The sequence below is a fragment of the Scomber japonicus genome, chromosome 17, assembly GCF_027409825.1.
Source record: "Scomber japonicus isolate fScoJap1 chromosome 17, fScoJap1.pri, whole genome shotgun sequence".
In the NCBI taxonomy this organism is placed as follows: Eukaryota; Metazoa; Chordata; class Actinopteri; order Scombriformes; family Scombridae; genus Scomber; species Scomber japonicus.
The window spans coordinates 2,844,281-2,870,815 of record NC_070594.1 but is presented as its reverse complement, the minus strand read 5'-3'; the positions used below and the strand labels follow the sequence as shown (position 1 = coordinate 2,870,815).

The 26,535-nt window shown below is 41.6% G+C and overlaps 1 protein-coding gene across 1 annotated transcript in view; it reads left to right on the top strand.

Moving 5' to 3' along the window:
- The window catches only part of tbc1d32 (TBC1 domain family, member 32), a 103,387-nt gene that overhangs the window by 22,534 nt on the left and 54,318 nt on the right, over window positions 1-26,535 (top strand). Inside the window, exons 17-20 of the mRNA XM_053337413.1 lie at window positions 17,114-17,193; window positions 20,928-20,943; window positions 21,094-21,216; window positions 24,889-24,981. Coding sequence (XP_053193388.1) covers window positions 17,114-17,193; window positions 20,928-20,943; window positions 21,094-21,216; window positions 24,889-24,981 — 312 coding nt within the window. The remainder of the gene's footprint in view (window positions 1-17,113; window positions 17,194-20,927; window positions 20,944-21,093; window positions 21,217-24,888; window positions 24,982-26,535) is intronic.

The window sequence follows — 26,535 nt, the reverse complement described above, 5'->3', positions numbered from 1 at the left end:
ATTCCTGTGTCTGAACTCTGCTCTGACTTCAGGAGGATTACTTGTTCAATCACTTCTTTAACTTTCTCTAAAGAAACTGTCGATAATGTTTTATTTAACGTTAAAGCTCTGAGAGTCTGAGCCGCTCGTCCTCTCAGCTGTTTGGACGGATTTAGATGAAAACCTGAGAATGAAACGCTGATCTTCAGTTTCTTCAGTCAGTCAGATTATTCATCCCATCAGAAATCAGCAGAGTTAAAGTGTTAAATCTGATTTCAGTGTAATTCTGTGTTCAGTTTGTTATTTCTCAGTATTATAATTATTTTACATAAACCATCCAAGCTCCATTTAATCCACTACAACAGTAACATCCTGCTTTTGCATTATTATTATTATTATTATATGTCTCATATTATAGTGAATTCAGACATTTTCTTCTAAACACATTAAATAGGTTCATAAATGTAATTTCTAAAAAAGGTGTAAAAAGCATTTCAACCATTTAGATTTGAATTGTGGAGCTAGGATTAGCATAAACCCGCCCCTGCTGCTGTAGAGGTAGAAATACATTCAGCTACTACTACTACTACTACAGTCTACAGTTAGCTGAGTTAGCCGCCGAGTTAGCAGCCGAGCTAGCCGCTAAGTTAGCCGATGAGTTAGCCGCTGAGTTAGCAGCAGAAAGCTCTCAGATGTAGCGTCCATGTTTCTGGTAGAGGTGGTGACTTTGATTGACAGGTGACACTTGGTAGGGGGCGGGGCTTCAGAGACTGATTTTTACACAACTTTGAAGCCTAATTTCATATATTTGGTGATTTTTTTTAATCATTCAAATTTGGCAGGGTGGTTAACAACACACTTTTCTGTGGTATGTCAAACTCACAACACATATTTATTCTTACTTTACAGACTTTAACCCTCCTGTCGTCCTACCGGGTCAAATTGACCCCGTCTCTTTTGACTGTTCCTTCCCCTCCTCCCCTCTTACTTTGCTCCCTCCTCCTTCCATCCTTCCTTCCTTCCTTCCTTCCTTCCTCCTTTCCTTTCTCCCTCCCTCCTTACTCCTTTCCTTCCTTGCTTCCTTCCTTCTTTCTTAAATTCCTTCCTTTTTTTTCATCCTTCCTTCTTTCCTTCCTTCCTTCTTTCTTTCCTTCCTTCCTTCCTTCCTTTTTTCCTTCCTTACTCCTTTCCTTCCTGCTGTCCTTCCTTCTCTCCTTACTTCCTTCCTCTTTTCGTCCTTACTCCTTTCCTTCCTTCTTTCCTTCTCTCCTTGCTTCCTTTTTCCTTTCTTCCTTCCTTCCTCCCTTCCTTCTTTCCTAAATTCCTTCCTCTTTTTTCATCCTTACTCCTTTCCTTCCTTCCTTCTTTCTTTCCTTCCTTCCTTCCTTCCTTCCTTTTTTCCTTCCTTACTCCTTTCCTTCCTGCTGTCCTTCCTTCTCTCCTTACTTCCTTCCTCTTTTCGTCCTTACTCCTTTCCTTCCTTCTTTCCTTCCTTCTCTCCTTCCTTCCTTCCTTTTTTCCTTCCTTACTCCTTTCCTTCCTTCCTTCCTTCCTTCTCTCCTTACTTCCTTCCTCTTTTCCTCCTTACTCCTTTCCTTCCTGCTGTCCTTCCTTCACCTGAGGACAACAGGAGGGTTAAAGAAGTTTTAAAAAGGTCTTAAAAGTCATTACGTTTGTACTACATGCAGATAACCTGATTGTAATATAATATAATATATGTTTGCAGGTTGTTGCAGCTGTGCAGCAGTGTGTCCATTACAGTGAATCCTGTGAGCGATTCACAGACGAGTCAGCTGATCTGCAACCGGCGGAGCGTCTGATCACAGGTCAGTTATAAAACCTTCACTCTGCAAACATCTGCAACATCTGCAAACGTCTGCAGCAGCACTGAGTTCATGTTTCCAAAGCAAAGCTGAACTAGTGAGGAAAAGCTCAGTGAGAGAGTGACGCTTCATGCAGAGTCTGTTGAAGCTGCTGACGTTAAAAACAGACGAAACAACAGCAGAAAGAAAAACATGAAGAAAGAAAACAAAAGATAAAACAGAGAGGTGAGAGTTCAGGAGAGAAAATAAAGATTAAAGGTTGAAAAATCAGCACTGAGGGAAGAGAAGACGTGAAGATAAAGCAGAATAAAAACATATTTAAGATATTTAATTACCAAAGAAACGTTTTGAAGCCTCTAGAATAAAAATCTGACCAAAACAATTTGGGGTAAAATGTGATGGGAAAATTATTTTTGGGGTTTTGATTGATTGTCATTTAGTTGGTTTCATAGAGAACAGGAAGGCAGATTTCACTTGTTGATATTTAACTTCTACAGCTGGTGGTAATGCAGAAAGACGAACATTAACACCGTCTGAATAATTCATTTTTTCAATTTAACGTGTTTAAAAATCTGCTTTGCAAATGTTTAATGACGAAATGCATGAAACAGGTTTGTCAGATTTACTGCAGGAAACATAAAATAACATACCAACATATAATTTACCTTTAAACCTGATTAGATTTACTTTAAGAAGAAGATTCAGTGTGAGCTTGAGATTCAGTGAAATGCTGCTGATCTCTGACTGAACTGTACACATCTAACATTTCCAGGTTAGGACTGCAGAGAGGCGATACTGTACTATAACTGATGCGTAGTGTGTAACTGTGTAACTGTAATAGCAGAGAGCAGATGTGTGTTATCTGCTGTGAGCCGGCTGACTCCTGCAGACACAACCTGACCTCCACTCTGATGAGCAGAGATACGCTGACTTCCTCCTCTCCGATACGCTGCTCATAAAAAAAGAAGAGGAAGAAGAGGAAGAAGGTTTTTAAGGCTCCTCGAGGTCGCTGTGTATTTTAACCGCTCAGTCTCAGTTTGATACAGAATATTTATTATGAGATGTCTGATACATCACAACCTCATAACCATCATCATCACGATTTAATGAATTATACTTCATTTCTTTCTTTCTTTCTTTGTCAGTTACAATCAAGTGAATTTGTAGAAAACCACAAACTGATTTACTACAACTGCTATAACTGCAAACTGAGTCTGTGAGTCTGTGATAGTTGGTAAGGTCACAGACTCAACACCCGTAGGAGGGGCCAAAGGGGTCGGGTGCAATGTGGGTGTCGGGTGGGGGGGACGGATCCTGACTTTTGTTTGTCCCTATGGTCCAAACAGCAGCTCAGAGTACCGGAGCTGTGGCCGCAAGGTGGTCGGTGCCTGCCGTGGCGGCAATCCCCAAAACTGCTGCTGGACACCGGCGGTGAGGGATGCCGTCAAGCTGAAGAAGGAGTCCTATAGGACCTTATTGGCCTGTAGGACTCCGGAGGCAGCAGACAGGTACCGGCAGACCAAGCGGAGTGCAGCTACGGCGGTCGCTCAGCCAGAAAAGGGTGGAGTGCACTCTCCGGGTCGGGGATGAGATCCTGCCTCAAGTGGAGGAGTTCAAGTACCTCGGGGTCTTGTTCACGAGTGAGGGAAGGATGGAGCGTGAGATCGTCAGGCCGATCGGTGCGGCGTCTGCAGTAATGCGGACTCTGCACAGATCCGTCGTGGTGAAGAGAGAGCTGAGCCGAAAGGCAAAGCTCTGGATTTACCAGTCGATCTTGGTTCCTACCCTCACCTCTGGTCATGAGCTTTGGGTTCCTACCCTCACCTCTGGTCATGAGCTTTGGGTTCCTACCCTCACCTCTGGTCATGAGCTTTGGGTTCCTACCCTCACCTCTGGTCATGAGCTTTGGGTTCCTACCCTCACCTCTGGTCATGAGCTTTGGGTTCCTACCCTCACCTATGGTCATGAGCTTTGGGTTCCTACCCTCACCTCTGGTCATGAGCTTTGGGTCGTGACCCAAAGAACAAGATGGCGGGTACAAGCGGCTGAAATGAGCTTCCTCCGTAGGCTGGCTGGGCTCTCCCTTAGAGATAGGGTGAGAAGCTCAGTTATCCGGGAGGAGCTCGGAGTAGACCCGCTGCTCCTCCACGTTGAGAGGAGCCAGATGAGGAGGCTCGGGCATCTAGTCAGGATGCCTCCCGGACGCCTCCCTGGTGAGGCGTTCAGGGCCCGTCCCACCGGTAGGAGACCCGGGACACGCTGGAGAGACTATGTCTCTCGGCTGGCCTGGGAACGCCTCGGGGTCCCCCGGGAAGAGCTGGACGAAGTGGCTGGGGAGAGGGAAGTCTGGGCTTCCTGCTTAGGCTGCTGCCCCTGAGACCCGAACAGGATAAGAGGAAGAAGACGGTACGGTGTAAACATGATGATAATGTTGAATATTTGCTGTGTGAATGTTTCAGGCTCGGTTCAGAGGAGCGTTTACACCAGGAAGGAACTGGAATACGCCTTCTTCGTCCACTCGCTGTGCGTTCTGGGGAAACTCCTCATTTACACCAACGGAAGGAAACTGTTTCCCATCAAAGTGAAGAATCGCAAAGGTGAAACTTTACTATTCATTTCACATCTGTCATAGAGCATGTGCTGTGTGTTTGAATTCACTTAGAGACATTGTGACTGTGGAGTTTAAACCCTGAATGATCTGTTTGGTATTTTGCTGACAGCTGCAGGATTCAGCCGTGAAGCAGACAGATTATTTCTTACTTTAGAGCTTCGACAGTAAAATAATCCCTCTGATCTTTACAGCGTGTAAAGAGTGTGACATGTGTGACAGTCACAGATAGAAACACTCCCTGGCTGAGAGGTGAAGGTGTTTCCCCCGCTCCTTCCCCGCTCCTTCCTTTACTGTCTCATCATAAAGTTACGTAACGGCGTTAATGATACGCAGACGATCATTAAAGCAGAGTCACAGTCTGATGATCCTGATCTCACATGAACCTTTATTCTCCCTGAGTCACACTGACGATGCAGCCATGGGTTGTAATGTTGGTAGGTGAGAAGTAACAGTCCGGGCAGGGTGGGTGCAATCTGTCTGCTCATTAAGGTGGACATCAACCACTCCTTAAGGTGGAAGGGCAGCGTGGGTGCTCCTTAAGGTGGACATCAACCACTACTTAAGGTGGACGTGCAGCGTGGGTGCTCCTTAAGGTGGACAGGCAGGGTGGGTACTCCTTAAGGGTGGACGCCAACATGAGTCACAGGAGTCGTATGATTGTGTTACAAAACAGGGATGATGATGATGACTGTTAATTATCGTCAACGTCAGTATTAGTTTAGACTTTGGATTAAAACCCAGACTGATAATTATTTGTATTATTATTAATTATTCTGTGGAACATTTTTCTGATCTGATGAATTATTTAGTTTAAAAAAAGTCAGAAAGACACAATTTTCTAGAGTCTAAAGAGTCAAAAACCTGAATCCATCCATTAAGAAAGATAGAAAAGTTTTTTGGGGCTGTCCCTCTGTGGCTCCATTTTGGAGAGAGATTCTTGGGGTCCTTGAGACTGTTTTTAAAAGGAAATTGTTTTTCAACTTCAAAGTCATGTATCTGTGTGATCTGGATGGACTTGATTATACGAGGCGGGACAAATACCTCTTGAACGTGTTGTTGGTGAGGTGTAAAAAGGGTCTGACCAGAAAATGGCTTAAGAAAGACAAACCAGCAACAAACGAGTGGATCGATATAATTTATGATATATATGTGATGGAGAGAATTACATTCAAGCTAAGGAACCAAACTGATGTTTTTGAAGATAACTGATCCAAATGGCTCAGCTATGTGTCGACTATAAGACCGGATTTCATATAGATAGTAACTATGCTGTCAAACATTTTATAAGAAATGCTCTTTCTTTTCAACAGCAGTTTTATATATTTTTGTGTACAATGTGCCGACGTTGATTCTGCTGTTCTTGCTTGTTGATCAAGTCCACCCCCCCGTCATGTTGTTATGTTACGTTACGAAAATGAATAAAAAGTAAATTAAAAAATTAAAAAAAGAAAAAAATCATTTCACATTTAAGAAAACACAATTGGTAAATGTAATGTAGTTTTATTTAATAAATAACTTAAATGATTATTCAGCATTGCTATTTCATTAGTTTCATGGTGATTATTCAATGGTTTTAATATTGATATGGTTGTAAGTGTTAATGATGTATATTATAGGACATAAAGCCCTTTGAGACTGTGATAAATGTAATTACATATATATAAGGGTCAGTGATAATAAGAGTTGGTGAGATGATGAATTAATAAATCAGTTAAACTAGATTTAAAAGTAGCATCAGGTTTGTTAAAATGTACATTTAGTATTTTTGTTGGTTTTATAGATAAATTCAGACTGAACTCCGCAGCAAGACATCATGGAGGTTACGCCCAGTTCAATATAATCAATATATTAAAAAAAGATCAATAAGAGAGTCAAGGAAGGAAGGGTGGAAGAGGAAGGAAAGGAGGAAGGAAGGAAGGAAGGAAGGAAGGAAGGAAGGAAGGACATAAGGAAGGAAGGAAGGAAGGAAGGGAGGACGACACGAAGGTTATAGATGAATTCAGACTGAACTCCGCAGCAAGACATCATGGAGGTTACGCCCAGTTCAATATAATCAATATATTAAAAAAAGATCAATAAGAGAGTCAAGGAAGGAAGGGTGGAAGAGGAAGGAAAGGAGGAAGGAAGGAAGGAAGGAAGGACATAAGGAAGGAAGGAAGGAAGGAAGGAAGGAAGGAAGGAAGGACGACATGAAGGTTATAGATAAATTCAGACTGAACTCCGCAGCAAGACATCATGGAGGTTACGCCCAGTTCAATATAATCAATATATTAAAAAAAGATCAATAAGAGAGTCAAGGAAGGAAGGGTGGAAGAGGAAGGAAAGGAGGAAGGAAGGAAGGAAGGAAGGAAGGAAGGAAGGACATAAGGAAGGAAGGAAGGAAGGTAGGACGACGCGAAGGTTATAGATAAATTCAGACTGAACTCCGCAGCAAGACATCATGGAGGTTACGCCCAGTTCAATATAATCAATATATTAAAAAAAGATCAATAAGAGAGTCAAGGAAGGAAGGGTGGAAGAGGAAGGAAAGGAGGAAGGACATAAGGAAGGAAGGAAGGACATAAGGAAGGAAGGAAGGAAGGAAGGAAGGAAGGAAGGAAGGAAGGAAGGACGACACAAAGGTTATAGATAAATTCAGACTGAACTCCGCAGCAAGACATCATGGAGGTTACGCCCAGTTCAATATAATCAATATATTAAAAAAAGATCAATAAGAGAGTCAAGGAAGGAAGGAAGGAAGGACGGAAGGGAGGGAGGGAGGGAGGGAGGGAGGATGGAAGGAAAGAAGGAAGGAAGGAAGGAAGGACGACACGAAGGTTATAGATAAATTCAGACTGAACTCCGCAGCAAGACATCATGGAGGTTACGCCCAGTTCAATATAATCAATATATTAAAAAAAGATCAATAAGAGAGATTTGAAATGACATTTGACCCATTTTGTACCAAAAGTAAGACTGAATACTCCTGAACATGTCAAATGGTGTAACCACAACAGAATGATGAATATTAATTAATGTTAATATTTAGAACAATAGTATTCCATTAGCTTTATTTAATATAAAAGTTATAATGGAAGATCATGCCAAACTAGTTGATATGGTGTTAGGTAGGAAGGAAGGAAGGAAGGAAGGAAGGAAGGAAGGAAAGAAGGAAGGATGTAAGATCATGCCAAACTAGTTGATATGGTGTTAGGTAGGAAGGAAGGAAGGAAGGAAGGAAGGAAGGATGGAAGGAAGGAAGGAAGGAAGGATGTAAGATCATGCCAAACTAGTTGATATGGTGTTAAGTAGGAAGGAAGGAAGGAAGGAAGGAAGGAAGGAAGGTAGGTAGGTAGGAAGGAAGGAAGGAAGGAAGGAAGGATGTAAGATCATACCAAACTAGTTGATATGGTGTTAGGTAGGTAGGAAGGAAAGAAGGAAGGAAGGAAGGAAGGAAGGAAGGTAGGTAGGTAGGAAGGAAGGAAGGAAGGATGTAAGATCATACCAAACTAGTTGATATGGTGTTAGGAAGGAAGGAAGGAAGGTAGGTAGGAAGGAAGGAAGGAAGGATGTAAGATCATGCTAAACTAGTTGATATGGCGTTAGGTAGGAAGGAAGGAAGGAAGGAAGGAAGGAAGGAAGGATGTAAGATCATGCTAAACTAGTTGATATGGTGTTTTATTGTGTGTGTGTGTGTGTGTGTGTGCGTGTGTGTGTGCGTGTGTGCGTGTCTGTGTGCGTGTGTGTGTGTGTGTGTGTGTGTGTGTGTGTGTGTGTGTGTTTCAGATCCGGTGAGCCTCACAGATCTGGTCGTCATCCTCATTAACATCATGTACCAACACCCTAAACCTCCGCACCACCACGCCCCGACGTCACACACAGGTGGGTATCACACACACACACACACACACACACACACCCACAGACAAACTGCACCCTCAGCGAGTTTCAACTTCCTGCTAGGCGATCGTCACGGCAACACCCAACGAGGAAACACCTCGATGAACCTCGTCCTGGGTCGTATTATTGCATCATTTAATTCTCCTGAATCACAGCCACACACACACACACACACACAGACACACACACACACACACACACACACACACACACACACACACACACACACACACACACACACACACACACAGCCCCACACACACACACACACACACACACACACACACACACACACCTTATCATTTTATATTAATATTTTACCTGCAGTGGGAGTGTATTTGGAACATCATCATGACACTGCAGAAATCTTTTTAAAGGACTGATTCACTTTTTTATTGAGCCTCATATTTAAATTTAGTCTCTGAGCACATTCGACCTATTTTAGCTTCACTCCACTGGCTGCCCGTCCTTGTTAGGATTCATTTTAACCCTCCTGTTGTGTTCGAGTCAAGGAAGGAAGGGAGGAAGAAGGAAGAAAAGGAGGGAGGGAAGGAAGGGAGTGGAGGGAAGGAAGGGAGTAAAGGAAAGAAGGCAGGGAGGAAGGAAGGAAGGAGAGAGAGAGAGGAAGGAACAACAGAAGGAAGAAAGGGGGATGGAGGAAGGAAGGAAGGAAGGGAGGAAAGGAAATACGGAAGGACAGAGGAAAGAAGTAAGTAAGGAAGGAAGGGAGGGAGGGAGGGAGGGAGGGAGGAAAGAAGGTAGGAGGGAGGGAGGAAGGAAGGAAAGAAGGACAGAGGAAAGAAGGAAGGGATGGAGGAAAGAAGTAAGCAAGGAAAGAAGGTAGGAGGGAGGGAGGAAAGAGAGAAGAAGGAAAGAAGGTACGAGGGAGGGAGGAAGGAAGGAAAGAAGGACAGAGGAAAGAAGGAAGGGATGGAGGAAAGAAGTAAGCAAGGAAAGAAGGTAGGAGGGAGGGAGGAAAGAGAGAAGAAGAAAAGAAAGAGAGAAGGAGAGAGGAAGGACAGATGGAAGGAAGGAAGGAAGGAAGGAAGGAGGGAAGGAAGGAAGGAAGGAAGGAAGGAAGGAAGGAAGGAAAACAAGACAGGAAGGAAAGATGGAAGGAGGGAAAGAAGGGAAAAAGAAAGAAAGAAAGAAAGGGAAGAAGGACAGATGGAAGAAAGGGAGGAAGGAAGGAAGAAAGAAAGGGAGGAAGGACAGATGGAAGGAAGGAAGGAAGGACAGAAGGAAGGAAGGAAGGAAGACGAGTTTTAATAATGGACAGTGAGGAGGCTTGTCTAATATTTAAAAGAAGCTCGTTCCATAGTTTAGGAGGTCCGAGCAGGTCTGTCTCAGGTCAGCTGAATTCATGAGTTTCCAAAAAGTGTATGTCAGGATTCCTCAAGTTCTTTTCTTTCTTTTTTTTTTTTACGATATATGTCCGTCTGTCCATCTCTTCCTTTGTCCACATTAAACACACAGAGAATCAAAGTGAGTCTTTAGATGCATTTAAAGTTTCTCTGGACTCAGACTGTCTAACACAGGGGCGTCAAACATGCGGCCCACGGGCCAGAACCGGCCCGCCCAGGGGTCCAATTCGGCCCACTTTCCTTCCTGTCTTCTTTTCCTTCCTTCCGTCTGTCCTTCCTCCCTTTCTTCCGTCTGTCCTTCCTCCCTTTCTTCTTTCCTTCCTTTCTTTCTTCCTTCCTTTCTTCCTTCCATCTGTCCTTCCTCCCTTTCTTCCTTCCATCTGTCCTTCCTCCATTTCTTCCTTCCTTTCTTTCTTTCTTCCTTCCTTTCTTCCTTCCATCTGTCCTTCCTCCATTTCTTCCTTCCATCTGTCCTTCCTCCCTTCCTTCCTTCTGTCCTTCCTTCCTTCCTTCCTCCTCTGCAATGTGACTATCGCGCCAACGTACATCGCCATGACGATGCTCAAACGATATATCGTGCAGCCCTGTTTCAGACTGTGTGTGTTTTGTTGTGTTATTTCAGAGTGTGTGTGTGTGTGTGTGTGTGTGTGTGTGTGTGTGTGTGTGTGTGTGTGTGTGTGTGTGTGTGTGTGTGTGTGTGTGTGTGTGTGTGTGTTCAGAGTGTGTGTCTCCCAGCGGCCTGGTGATGGAGCTGCTCTGGACTCTGTGTGAGAGGAACGACTCTGCTGCTGAGACTCTTCATCACTCTGCTGTGATTCAGACTCTGCTGGACCCAGTTATAGCTCTGCTCCACCACCAGCAGGTACAACACACACTAACACACACTAACACACATATACACACATATACACACACACTAACACACTGCTGGACCCAGTTATAGCTCTGCTCCACCACCAGCAGGTACAACACACACATACACACACATACACACATATACACACTAACACACACTGCTCCACCACCAGCAGGTACAACACACATATACACACAAATACACACACATACACACATATACACACTAACACACACTGCTCCACCACCAGCAGGTACAACACACATACACACATATACACACACATACACACACTGCTGGATCCAGTTATAGCTCTGCTAACCCTTCCTTCCCTCCTCCCTTCCTTCTGTCCATCTTTCCTCCCTCCCTCCTTCCTTCCTTCCTCCCTTTCCTCCCTGCCTCCTTCCTCCCTTCCTTCTGTCCTTCTTTCCTCCCTCCCTCTTACCTTCCTTCCTTCTTTCCTTCTCTCTCCCTTCTTTCATCATTTCCTTCCTTTTTTCTCCCTTCATTCCTCCTTTCCTCCCTTCCTAACTTCCTTCCTTGACTCGAGGACAACAGGAGGGTTAATTTAATGTATTTTATTGTTGTAATGTTATTTTTTTTCCTCTCAGGTCAGATTAAATTCTCCGGCCGCCACGCTGACGCTGATCGCTGACGTTCTCGCTCGCATCGCTAACACGGACGGAGGATTATCTCTCTTCCTCTACGAGAAGAATCTGCTGCTTCCTCACAGCGAGAGGTAAGATCATTTTCTGTGGGCCGGTTCTGACCCACGGGCCTCATGTTTGACCCCCCTGCTCTCTCCTCTCCTCTCTCCTCTCTGTGTCTCCTCTCTGTGTCTCCTCTCTCCTCTCTCCTCTCTGTGTCTCCTCTCTCCTCTCTCCTCTCTCCTCTCTGTGTCTCCTCTCTCCTCTCTCCTCTCTGTGTCTCCTCTCTCCTCTCTGTGTCTCCTCTCTCCTCTCTCCTCTCTGTGTCTCCTCTCTCCTCTCTGTGTCTCCTCTCTCCTCTCTCCTCTCTGTGTCTCCTCTCTCCTCTCTGTGTCTCCTCTCTCCTCTCTCCTCTCTGTGTCTCCTCTCTCCTCTCTGTGTCTCCTCTCTCCTCTCTCCTCTCTGTGTCTCCTCTCTCCTCTCTGTGTCTCCTCTCTCCTCTCTCCTCTCTGTGTCTCCTCTCTGTGTCTCCTCTCTCCTCTCTCCTCTCTGTGTCTCCTCTCTCCTCTCTGTGTCTCCTCTCTCCTCTCTCCTCTCTGTGTCTCCTCTCTCCTCTCTCCTTTCTGTGTCTCCTCTGTAGAAGCTCTGCGGCTCACGTCATCGTGCAGTTCACCCTGAAGCTGCTGGAAGGATTCCTTCCTTCCTCCATCCCTCCCTCCTCCCTCCCTCCCTTCTGTCCTTCCTTCCTTCCGTCCTTCCTTCCTTCCTTCCTCCCTTCCTCCCTTCCTTCCTTCCTTTCTTTCTCCCTCCCTCCCTTCTGTCCTTCCTTCCTTCCTTCTTTCCTCCCTCCCTCCTTCCTTCCTTCCTTCTTTCCTCCCTCCCTCCTTCTCTCTTTCCTTCCTTCCCTCCCTGCCTCCTTCCTCCCATCCTTCCTTTCTCCCTCCCTCCCTTCTTTCCTCCCTCCCTCCTTCTCTCTTTCCTTCCTTCCCTCCCTGCCTCCTTCCTTCCTTCCTCCCTTCCATTCTCCCTCCCTTCCTTTCTCCCTCCTTCCCTTCTGTCCTTCCTTCCTTCCTTCCTTCCTTCCTTCTGTCCTTCCTTCCTTCCTTCCTTCCTCCTTTCCTTCCTTCCTCCTCCCTTCCAGCAGCAGTATATAAATGAGTGTTTTGTGTGTGAATGGAGAGTTTGGACGAGCAGAAATGTGATCAGGTTCTAGAGGAGGAGGTTAACTAATACATCCTCTCTCCTCTCTGTGTCTCCTCTCTCCTCTCTCCTCTCTGTGTGTCTCCTCTCTTTAGAAGCTCTGCGGCTCACGTCATCGTGCAGTTCACCCTGAAGCTGCTGGATAAAGATCTGAAGCTGCTGGATAAAGACCAGTTGTCTCTGTCTGAGTCTGCCGTCTGTCACTCTCTGTGCGGAGCGTTCATCCTGGTCTGCAGACAGATGTACAACACGTGTGAAGGTCTGCAGACGCTCCGACTGTACGGCCTGCACAAGGCTGCTGCTGCTGCCTGGAGGAAGGTACAAGAGAGGCAGGGGTTAATGTACGAGACGGTTACTATGATGATGATGTTCAGAACTTCAACATGATAATAAATAAATCAAGTAAAAACAAACACATTTACACATCTCCACATATACACATTTCTGGTAAGGAAACAGGCCCTGCTTCCTTACCAGAAGGCGTGTCGGTGGGATTGAGGAGGTCTTCAAAGTATTCCTTCCACCGATCCACAACGTCCCGAGTCGAGGTCAGCAGCGCACCGTCCCCACCGTACACAGTGTTTACGGTGCACTGCTTCCCCCTCCTGAGACGCCGGATGGTGGTCCAGAATCTCTTCGAAGCCGCCTGGAAGTCTTTTTCCATGGCCTCACCGAACTCCTCCCATGTCCGGGTTTTTGCCTCAGCGACCGCCCTAGCTGCGCTCCGCTTGGTCTGCCGGTACCTGTCTGCTGCCTCCGGAGTCCTACAGGCCAATAAGGTCCTATAGGACTCCTTCTTCAGCTTGACGGCATCCCTCACCGCCGGTGTCCACCAGCGGGTTCGGGGATTGCCGCCCCGACAGGCACCGACCACCTTGCAGCCACAGCTCCGGTCGGCCGCCTTAACAATGGAGGCACGGAACATGGCCCACTCGGACTCAATGTCCCCCGCCTCCCCCGGTACATGGTCGAAGCTCTCCCGGAGGTGTGAGTTGAAACTCTCTCTGACAGGAGACTCTGCCAGACGTTCCCAGCAGACCCTCACAATACGTTTGGGTCCGCCAGGTCTGCCCGGCATCCCCCCCCCCCCACCATCGTAGCCAGCTCACCACCAGGTGGTGATCAGTTGACAGCTCCGCCCCTCTCTTCACCCGAGTGTCCAAGACATGCGGCCGCAAGTCCGACGACACGACTACAAAGTCAATCATGGAACTGCGGCCTAGGGTGTCCTGGTGCCAAGTGCACATATGGACACCCGAACAGCCACCCCAAAGTGGAGGGAGGCCGCCCTCTCGTCTACCGGGGTAAACTCCAACATACAGGCACCAAGCCGGGGGGCAATAAGTATTGCCCCCCCTGCCCGGCGCCTTTCACCAGTGGCAACTCCAGAGTGGAGGAGAGTCCAACCCCTCTGGAGGAGACTGGTTCCAGACTGGTTCCAGACTGGTTCCAGACTGGTTCCAGACTGGTTCCAGACTGGTTCCAGAGCCCTTGATGTGCGTCGAGATGAGGCCGACTATATCTAGCCAGAACTTCTCAACCTCGTGCACCAGCTCAGGCTCCTTCCCCACCAGAGACGCTCCACGTCCCTAGAGCTAGCTTCTGCAGCCGAGGATCGGACCGCCAAGGTCCCCGCCTTCGGCTGCCACCCAGCTCACACTGCACCCGACCCCTTTGGCCCCTCTCACGGGTGGTGAGTCTGTGGGAGGGGGGACCCATGTCCCCTCTTCGGGCTGTGCCCGGCCGGGCCCCATGGGCGAAGGCCCGGCCACCAGGCGCTCGCCCCCGAGCCCCACCCCCAGGCCTGGCTCCGGGAGGGGGCCCCAGTGACCCATGTCCGGTCGAGGGATACGCAAAACCATTGTTCTTGATCATCATAGGGGTCTTTCTGTGCTACCTTTTGTCTGGCCGCTCCCCTCGGACCTGTTTTCCATGGGAGACCCTACCAGGGGCATAAAAGCCCCCGATAACTGAGCTCCTGGGGTCATTGGGACACGCAAACCCCTCCACCACGATAATGTAGCAGCTCAGGGAGGAGCTATTAAGGCCTGAAACTAATTTATAAAGATGAGTGAGAATCATTTAAATGTGTGTGTGATGCTTCTCTCATGAGTTATCAGCTAACCAACAGTCTTTATTACAGGATTACAGAGACCGCAAAACTAAACCTGAAAATAAAAACTGGAAACATAGAAACAGAACTGAATGTGCAACCAAAACTAAAAGTCTCCAGTGTTCCTGCTGCAACACACACACACACACGCACACACACACACACACGCACACACACACACACACACACACACACACACACACACACACAGAAAAGTCCTGAAACTGCTTCTAAAAAGCACCAATAATGAGACTAAAGAGTATAAATGTGTGAGCAGTTCCTCCTCTCGTCTCTTTATGTTATAAATTAACTGCAGCTTCTCTCTCTCTCTTTCTCTCCTTCCTCCTCTTTTTACTTCTCTGAGTTAATAATTAAAGATCAGATCAGATTATAACGTTACACGATGTGAGGAACAAACTGACGCTGACCTGAAACCACCCGGAAACATCTGATCTGAGTCTAAAGTTTATTTTTTATTTAATTTACAGTAACAGGAAGTTAAATGTTCTTTAGATGAACTTTAAAGGATCGGTCTACTTCCTGGTTTTAAACTGAGATTAAAGTTCATTTAACTAAGAAATCAGTTTAAGCACAAACACATGGAAATAAATAAACAATCAAAGGTTTAAAAAATTAACTTTACACTTCTATATTTTTTAAGAGTAAACTTAAAAACTTGTCTCTTTTATTTTATTTGTTTATTAATGTTATTATTTCATTATTCTGCAAGTTTTCTCTTTATTTTGTTGTTTTAATCTCTTTTTAAACTTTTTATAATCCAATTTTTTATTCAACTTTAACATTTAACTTTTAATCTTTTTAATGTATTTCTTCTATTTCTTTATCTGCTTTTTTTTACTCTTAACTTTTAATAAACTTATTTTTCTTATTCTCTCTTATATTATATTTATTATTTTGTATTGTCTCTTTTTTATTTTACTTTACTTTGAAACATTTTCATCATTATTATTTTCTCTCTTACGTGATATTTGTCTCAATCAATCTCATTAATCTCTTATTTTAACCTTTTTTTTTATTCTAACTTTCTTATTTATTTATTTTCTCTTATTTAATTTACTTTAATAACATTATTATCATTCTTATTTTCTCTTGCAGCATTAATCCACATTTTTTCCCATTTTTCTTTATGTTTTATTATCAGTTGTGAATATTCTAATATAAAGTTATTTTAATCTGAACTAAACTAGATCTTCCTTCCTTCCTTCCTTCTCTCCTAAATTCCTTCCTCTTTCCTTCCTTCCTCCTTTCCTCCCTCCCTCCTTACTCCTTCCTTCCTTCTCTCCTAAATTCCTTCCTCTTTCCTTCCTTCCTCCTTTCCTCCCTCCCTCCTTACTCCTTACTCCTTCCTTCCTTCCTTCCTTCCTTCCTTCCTTCCTTCCTTCTCTCCTAAATTCCTTCCTCCTTTCCTCCCTCCCTCCTTACTCCTTCCTTCCTTCCTTCCTTCCTTCCTTCTCTCCTAAATTCCTTCCTCTTTCCTTCCTTCCTCCTTTCCTCCCTCCCTCCTTACTCCTTCCTTCCTTCCTTCCTTCTCTCCTAAATTCCTTCCTCTTTTCTTCCTTCCTCCTTTCCTCCCTCCCTCCTTACTCCTTCCTTCCTTCCTTCCTTCTCTCCTAAATTCCTTCCTCTTTTCTTCCTTCCTCCTTTCCTCCCTCCCTCCTTACTCCTTCCTTCCTTCTCTCCTAAATTCCTTCCTCTTTCCTTCCTTCCTCCTTTCCTCCCTCCCTCCTTACTCCTTCCTTCCTTCCTTCCTTCCTTCCTTCTCTCCTAAATTCCTTCCTCCTTTCCTCCCTCCCTCCTTTCCTCCCTCCCTCCTTACTCCTTCCTTCCTTCTCTCCTAAATTCCTTCCTCTTTCCTTCCTTCCTCCTTTCCTCCCTGCCTCCTTCCTCCCTCCTTACTCCTTCCTTCCTTCCTTCTCTCCTAAATTCCTTCCTCTTTCCTTCCTTCCTCCTTTCCTCCCTCCCTCCTTACTCCTTCCTTCCTTCCTTCCTTCCTTCCTTCCTTCCTTCTCTCCTAAATTCCTTCCTCTTTCCTTCCTTCCTCCTTTCCTCCCTCCCTCCTTCCTCCTTCCTTCCTTCTCTCCTAAATTCCTTCCTCTTTCCTTCCTCCCTCCTTCCTCCCTCCTTACTCCTTCCTTCCTTCCTTCCTTCCTTCCTTCCTTCCTTCCTTCCTTCCTTCTCTCCTAAATTCATTCCTCCTTTCTTCCTTCCTCCTTTCTCCCTCCCTCCTTACTCCTTCCTTCCTTCCTTCCTTCCTTCCTTCCTTCTCTCCTAAATTCCTTCCTCCTTTCCTCCCTCCCTCCTTCCTCCCTCCTTACTCCTTCCTTCCTTTCTTCCTTCTCTCCTAAATTCCTTCCTCTTTCCTTCCTTCCTCCTTTCCTCCCTCCCTCCTTACTCCTTCCTTCCTTTCTTCCTCCCTCCTTACTCCTTCCTTCCTTCCTTCCTTCCTCCCTCCTTACTCCTTCCTTCCTTCCTTCTCTCCTAAATTCCTTCCTATTTTCATCCTTACTCCTTCCTTCCTTCCTTCCTTCCTTCCTTCCTGTGATCTTCAGTCTCATTTAAACTCATTTTAATCATTTTAATTATTTAAATTAATGAACTCTTTTTATTTCTGTATTTCCAGACGAGTAGTTTGTCAGAGAGGATCGTGACTCCGGTTCCTGAAGCCGACGCTGCAGCTTCCTCTGAGGATCCTCAACACACGTAACAACCCTTTAATACCCTTTACCTTCATTATAATTAATATATAAACCCTTTAATACCCTTTACCTTCATTATAATTAATATATAAACTCATTATTATACTTTACCTTCATTATAATTAATATATAAACTCATTATTATACTTTACCTTCATTATAATTAATATATAAACTCATTATTATACTTTACCTTCATTATAATTAATATATAAACTCATTATTATAATATTATTATACTTTACCTTCATTATAATTAATATATAAACTCATTATTATACTTTACCTTCATTATAATTAATATATAAACTCATTATTATACTTTACCTTCATTATAATTAATATATAAACTCATTATTATACTTTACCTTCATTATAATTAATATATAAACTCATTATTATACTTTACCTTCATTATAATTAATATATAAACTCTTTATTATACTTTACCTTCATTATAATTAATATATAAACTCTTTATTATACTTTACCTTCATTATAATTAATATATAAACTCTTTATTATAATATTATTATACTTTACCTTCATTATAATTAATATATAAACTCATTATTATACTTTACCTTCATTATAATTAATATATAAACTCATTATTATACTTTACCTTCATTATAATTAATATATAAACTCATTATTATAATATTATTATACTTTACCTTCATTATAATTAATATATAAACTCATTATTATACTTTACCTTCATTATAATTAATATATAAACTCTTTATTATACTTTACCTTCATTATAATTAATATATAAACTCATTATTATACTTTACCTTCATTATAATTAATATATAAACTCTTTATTATACTTTACCTTCATTATAATTAATATATAAACTCTTTATTATACTTTACCTTCATTATAATTAATATATAAACTCATTATTATACTTTACCTTCATTATAATTAATATATAAACTCATTATTATACTTTACCTTCATTATAATTAATATATAAACTCATTATTATACTTTACCTTCATTATAATTAATATATAAACTCATTATTATACTTTACCTTCATTATAATTAATATATAAACTCATTATTATACTTTACCTTCATTATAATTAATATAAAACTCATTATTATACTTTACCTTCATTATAATTAATATATAAACTCATTATTATACTTTACTTCATTATAATTAATATATAAACTCATTATTACACTTTACCTTCATTATAATTAATATATAAACTCATTATTATACTTTACCTTCATTATAATTAATATATAAACTCATTATTATAATATTATTATACTTTACCTTCATTATAATTAATATATAAACTCATTATTATACTTTACCTTCATTATAATTAATATATAAACTCTTTATTATACTTTACCTTCATTATAATTAATATATAAACTCATTATTATACTTTACCTTCATTATAATTAATATATAAACTCATTATTATACTTTACCTTCATTATAATTAATATATAAACTCTTTATTATACTTTACCTTCATTATAATTAATATATAAACTCATTATTATAATATTATTATACTTTACCTTCATTATAATTAATATATAAACTCATTATTATACTTTACCTTCATTATAATTAATATATAAACTCATTATTATAATATTATTATACTTTACCTTCATTATAATTAATATATAAACTCATTATTACACTTTACCTTCATTATAATTAATATATAAACTCTTTATTATACTTTACCTTCATTATAATTAATATATAAACTCTTTATTATACTTTACCTTCATTATAATTAATATATAAACTCTTTATTATAATATTATTATACTTTACCTTCATTATAATTAATATATAAACTCATTATTATACTTTACCTTCATTATAATTAATATATAAACTCTTTATATACTTTACCTTCATTATAATTAATATATAAACTCTTTATTATACTTTACCTTCATTATAATTAATATATAAACTCATTATTATACTTTACCTTCATTATAATTAATATATAAACTCATTATTATACTTTACCTTCATTATAATTAATATATAAACTCTTTATTATAATATTATTATACTTTACCTTCATTATAATTAATATATAAACTCATTATTATACTTTACCTTCATTATAATTAATATATAAACTCTTTATTATACTTTACCTTCATTATAATTAATATATAAACTCTTTATTATACTTTACCTTCATTATAATTAATATATAAACTCATTATTATACTTTACCTTCATTATAATTAATATATAAACTCATTATTATAATATTATTATACTTTACCTTCATTATAATTAATATATAAACTCATTATTATACTTTCCTTCATTATAATTAATATATAAACTCATTATTATACTTTACCTCATTATAATTAATATATAAACTCATTATTATACTTTACCTTCATTATAATTAATATATAAACTCATTATTATACTTAACCTTCATTTAATTAATATATAAACTCTTTATTATACTTTACCTTCATTATAATTAATATATAAACTCATTATTATACTTTACCTTCATTATAATTAATATATAAACTCTTTATTATACTTTACCTTCATTATAATTAATATATAAACTCATTATTATACTTTACCTTCATTATAATTAATATATAAACTCATTATTATACTTTACCTTCATTATAATTAATATATAAACTCATTATTATACTTTACCTTCATTATAATTAATATATAAACTCATTATTATACTTTACCTTCATTATAATTAATATATAAACTCTTTATTATACTTTACCTTCATTATAATTAATATATAAACTCTTTATTATACTTTACCTTCATTATAATTAATATATAAACTCATTATTATACTTTACCTTCATTATAATTAATATATAAACTCTTATTATACTTACCTTCATTATAATTAATATATAAACTCTTTATTATACTTTACCTTCATTATAATTAATATATACACTCATTATTATAATATTATTATACTTTACCTTTATAATAATTAATATATAAACTCATTATTATAATATTATTATACTTTTACCTTCATTATAATTAATATATTCATCATTTTAGGATCATCAGTCTTTAATAAATAGGATTAAATCTGCACAGGAAGTTGAATTATTACAGTTTTTTATATTTTCTGGGTCACTTTAAGGTAAATTATTATATTTCTGGTTAAAAGAAAAAGGTTTTAATGTGATTTAAATATAAATATGAGACTTTGAGCAGCCTCTAAATGTTAAAATGATGATTCAGTGATAGCAGAGACTCACTGAGGATCATAAATACTGACTTCTAGCAGGTTATTATTGTTTTTCACAGTCAGCGTTATGTAATAATAACCTTTACATGCTCGTATACGTGCAGCCGGGTGAGGGAGGAACAGTTGATGATTGTTAGAAAACCATAAAATACATAATATACAGACAACACCTTTAATCTCTCTGATGGGAACATGTTATATAATCTGACATATTTAAGATTAACACTAAACAACACTAAACCTATTACCTAGGATGGGGTGGGATGGGTTAGGATGGGATAGGATGGGGTAGGATGGGGTAGGATGGGTTAGGATAGGATGGGGTAGGGATGGGTTAGGATGGGGTAGGATGGGTTAGGATGGGATGGGATGGGATGGATGGGGTAGGATGGGATGGGGTAGGATAGGATAGGGGATAGGATGGGGTAGGATAGGATGGGGTGGGATGGGATAGGATAGGATGGGATGGGATGGGGTAGGATGGGATAGGATAGGATAGGATGGGATGGGATGGGGTAGGATAGGATGGGATAGGATAGGATAAGATATATCTCTCATATATTCATCCCCTCTCTCTCTCCACCCCCCCCCCCCCCCCCCCCTCTCCCAGGCTGCTTTGGAGGAGACCTTGTTGGACAGCTTGTTGAACTTCTCAGTGACTCCTAAAGGTTTCCTGCTGCTGCAGCAGAGCGGAGCGATGAACGAGTGCGTCTCCTACATGTTCTCCCGCTTCACCAAAAAGCTGCAGGTGAGAAAACACTCCACGTTAACTTCACTCTGATTTATTAAAGTTACACATCAGTTCACCCTCCTGTTGTCCTCGAGTCAGGGAAGGAAAGGAGGAAGGGAGGGAGGGAGGGAGGGAGGAAGGAAGGGAGGAAGGACAGGAAAGAAGGAAGGTAGGGGGAAGGAAGGAAGGAAGGAAAGAAGGAAGGAATGATGGAGGAAAGAAGGAAGGAAGGTATGAGGGAGGGAGGAAAGGAAGAAGGAAGGGGGGGAGGAAGGAAATGAGGGAGGAAGGAAGGAAGGGAGGGAGGAAGGAAATGAGGAGGAAGGACGGAAGGGAGGAAGGAAGGGAGGAAGGAAGGAAAGACGGAAGGGAGGGATGGAGGAAGGAAGAAAGGAAGGGTCAAATTTGCATCTATAAAATATGTATGAACTGCAGAAGGAACAGAAGAAAGGAAGGAAGGAAGGAAGGAAGGACAGATGGAAGGACAGATGGAAGGAAGAACAGAAAGGAAGGAAGGAAGGAAGAACAGAAGGAAGGAAGCAAGGAAGGAAGGACAGATGGAAGGAAGGACAGAAGGAAAGAAGGAAGGAAGGACAGATGGAAGGAAGAACAGAAGGAAGAAAGGAAGGAAGGACAGAAGGAAAGAAGGAAGGACAGAAGGAAGGAAGAAAGGAAGGAAGATAGGAAGAAGGAAGGACAGATGGAAGGAAGAAACAGAAAGAAGAAAGGAAGGAAGGACAGATGGAAGGAAGTACAGAAGGAAGAAAGGAAGGACAGGTGGAAGGAAGAACAGAAAGAAGATAGGAAGGAAGGAAGGACAGAAGGGAGGGAGGGAGGAAGGATGGAAAGAAAGAAGGAAGGAGGGACGAAAGGTAGGAAGGACAAATGGAAGGAAGGAAGGAAGGAAGGAAATAAGGGAAAGAAGGAAAGAGAGGCAAAAGGAAGGAGGGACGAAAGGTAGGAAGGAAGGAAGGACAGATGGAAGGAAGAACAGAAGGAAGAAAGGAATGAAGGAAGGACAGAAGGAAAGAAGGAAGGAAGGAAGAACAGAAGAAAGGAAGGAAGAACGGAAGGAAGGAAGGAAGGAAGGACAGATGGAAGGTTAATTTATAGACTGTATCGATCCAGCTGCTGTAACTATGAGACGTTTCAGCGTTACCATGACGACGGGCCAAACAGCTGCTGTAACTGTGAGACATTTCAGCGTTACCATGACGACGGGGCAAACAGCTGCTGTACATGAAACAACACTAAGAAAGTAGTGAGGAAGGTTTTAGGTTGTAAAGGAGTCTGGTAGCAGCAGAGAGGAGATAAGGAGAGAGGAGATAAGGAGAGAGAGACGATAAGATGTTATAAATGTTTCATCATGAATCACTTTTACTGTTTCTCACTTTAAAACTTATTATTCTGTTCATGGGAACATTAGTTTAGTCATACTGGTTTAATGTTAAAAGTGACTCACAGCTGATTATAAAAACAGAACAAGGGACAATATAGAGAAAAAAAGACCAAGGCAAGTTAATAAGAGATTGAGTTTCACAATAAAAGCATGACTAATAATTAGATTTAAAAGAACAAAAGATAAAATAATGTTGAATAAAGTAGAACAAACATATAAAATAAAACAGATTAAAAAGACATAAAGCCTCAGCAAGAACATTTTATTTTGAAAATATGAGTTAATGTAATTCAAAGTGATTCACAGCTGATAATAAAACAGAATATCAAGAAAAAAGGACTAAAAAATAAAAAGAGAAAACTAAGATCGAGGCAAGTGAGAGAAAAATTAAAATAAATAAGAGACAAAAATAAATAAATCAATAAAAATAAGGACAGAATAAATAAAAAAACTGGTTAAAATAGAATAAAATGACAAAATGAAATAATAAAAGATATCATTTTTCATAATAAAAGCATGACTAACAATTAGGTTTAAAAGAACAAAAGATTAAAAAATTAAAATGATAATTATAATAATGTTGAATAAAGTAGAACAAACTATAAAACATATAAAATAAAACAGAATAAAAAGACAGGAAGACACAGCAGGAGCATTTTATTTTGAAAATATTAGTAATTTGGTCCTTTTTCAACCCTTGTGTCGTCCTCTTTTGACTGTTCCTTCCTCCCTCCTTACTCCTTTCCTTCCTTCCTTCCTTCACCCTTTCCTCCCTCCCTCCTTACTCCTTTCCTTCCTTCCTTCCTTTGCCCTTTCCTCCTCCCTCCTTACTCCTTCCTTCCTTCCTTCCTTCCTTCCTTCTCTCCTAAATTCCTTCCTCTTTTTATCCTTACTACTTTCCTTCCTTCCTTCCTTCCTTCCTTCCTTCTCTCCTAAATTCCTTCCTCTTTCCTTCCTTCCTTCCTTCCTTCCTTCTCTCCTAAATTCCTTCCTCTTTTTATCCTTACTACTTTCCTTCCTTCCTTCCTTCCTTCCTTCTCTCCTAAATTCCTTCCTCTTTTCTTCTCTCCTGAATTCCTTCCTCCTTTCCTCCCTCCCTCCTTACTCCTTCCTTCCTTCTCTCCTAAATTCCTTCCTCCTTTCCTCCCTTCCTCCTGTCCTTCCTTCCTCCTTTCCTCCCTCCCTCCTTACTCCTTCCTTCCTTCCTTCCTCCCTCCTTACTCCTTCCTTCCATACTCCTTTCCTCCCTCCCTCCTTACTCCTTCCTTCCTTCCTTCGCCCTTTCCTAAATTCCTTCCTCTTTCCTTCCTTCCGTCCTTCCTTCCTTCCTTCCTTCTCTCCTAAATTCCTTCCTCTTTTCATCCGTACTCCTTTCCTCCCTTCCCTCCGTACTCCTTCCTTCCTTCCTTCCTTCCTTCCTTCCTTCCTTCTCTCCTAAATTCCTTCCTCTTTTCATCCGTACTCCTTTCCTCCCTTCCTCCGTACTCCTTCCTTCCTTCCTTCCTTCCTTCCTTCCTTCCTTCTCTCCTAAATTTCCTTCCTCTTTCCTTCCGTACTCCTTTCCTCCCTTCCTCCTGTCCTTCCTCCTGTTCTTCCTTGACCTGAGGACAGTAGGAGGGTTAAATCTTGTTTCCTGCTCAGACTAAATATTTTTCCTCTTATAATAAAACATGTTCCCGCCTCGTTAAACATCGTCTGTCTTTAAGAAGCGTGTAATTAATCCTGCTGGCCCTTCATTAACGGAGACGTTCAACACGCTGCTGCTGTCACTTATTCTACATACAACATATTATACACTCTGTATTACCGCTGCCCCCCCCCCCAGTGCAAGCCCCCCCCGTGGGCTTAATTAACTTCCATTGTTTACCCACTCATGTAATTACTCCTCTCATTATGAGACTGTATATTTTTAGTTGTGCCATTGTTTCGTATTTAATGCATCAATTTATAGTAGTTTTTTTTTTATAGGATGGGATGGGATAGGATAGGATAGGATGGGATAGGATGGGATGGGATAGGATAGGATAGGATGGTAAAGGATGGGATAGGATGGGATAGGATGGGATAGGATGGGATAGGATAGGATGGGATAGGATGGGATAGGATAGGATGGGATAGGATAGGATAGGATAGATAGGATAGGATAGGATATGATGGGATAGGATGGTAAAGGATAGGATGGATAGGATAGGATAGGATAGGATAGGATGGGCTAGGATGATGATGATGATTTAATGATGTGATGTTATATTGTGTGTGTTGTGTGTGTTTTGTGTGTATTGTGTGTGTAGGTGAGCCGCTGTGAGAAGTTCGGGTACGGTGTGATGGTGACACAGCTGGCAGCGACGGCTCCTGGTGTAGCGGCTCTGCACAGATCAGGTATTAACACATACACACACACACTCACAGACACACACACACACACACACACACACACACACACACACACACACACACACACACACAGACAGACAGCAGGAGCCAGCTGTGATGCTTCAGGCTCTTCTTCACAGGAAGTTGTTGTTGTATCTGGCTGACATGAAGACACCCAGAGAGCTGTGTGTGTGTGTGTGTGTGTGTGTGTGTGTGTGTGTGTGTGTGTGTGTGTGTGTGTGTGTGTGTGTGTGTGTGTGTGTGTGTGTGTGTGTGTGTGTGTGTGTGTGATAAAGGAGTTGCTATTGTATGTGTCAGTTATTGGTACAGTTAAAATAACTTCATTAGATGATCTGAGTACATCTCACACACTTTAATTCATACTGGGTGTAAAGGAGGAGTCCGCCACCTAGTGGGCATCTGTGGCACTGCACTGAGATAGGATGGGGTAGGATAGGATGGGATAGGGTAGGATGGGGTAGGATGGGATGGGATAGGATAGGATGGGATAGGATAGGATAGGGTAGGATGGGGTAGGATGGGATGGGGTAGGATAGGATGGGATAGGGTAGGATTGGGTAGGATGGGGTAGGATAGGATAGGATGGGATAGGATGGGATAGGATGGGATAGGATAGGATGGGATGGGGTAGGATGGGGTAGGATGGGATAGGATAGGGTAGGATGGGGTAGGATGGGATGGGATAGGATGGGATAGGATAGGATAGGATGGGGTAGGATAGGATGGGGTAGAATGGGATAGGATAGGATGGGATAGGATAGGATAGGATGGGGTAGGATGGGATAGGGTAGGATGGGGTAGGATGGGATGGGGTAGGATGGGATAGGATGGGATAGGATAGGATGGGATAGGATAGGATGGGATGGGATAGGATAGGATGGGATGGGGTAGGATAGGATGGGATAGGATGGGATAGGATGGGATGGATGGGATAGGATGGGATAGGATAGGATAGGATAGGATAGGATGGGATAGGATAGGATAGGATAGGATGGGATGGGGTAGGATGGGATAGGATAGGATAGGATGGGGTAGGATGGGATAGGATAGGATGGGATAGGATAGGATGGGATGGGGTAGGATGGGGTAGGATGGGATAGGATAGGGTAGGATGGGGTAGGATGGGATGGGATAGGATAGGATGGGGGTAGGATGGGATAGGATAGGATAGGATAGGATAGGATGGGATAGGATAGGATGGGATAGGATAGGATGGGATGGGGTAGGATGGGGTAGGATGGGATAGGATAGGGTAGGATGGGGTAGGATGGATGGGATAGGATGGGATAGGATAGGATAGGATGGGTAGGATGGGATGGGATAGGATAGGATGGGGTAGAATGGGATAGGATAGGATGGGATAGGATAGGATAGGATGGGGGTAGGATGGGATAGGGTAGGATGGGATAGGATGGGATAGGATAGGATGGGATAGGATAGGATGGGATGGGATAGGATAGGATAGGATGGGATGGGTAGGATAGGATAGGATGGATAGGATGGGATAGGATGGGATGGGATGGGATAGGATGGGATAGGATAGG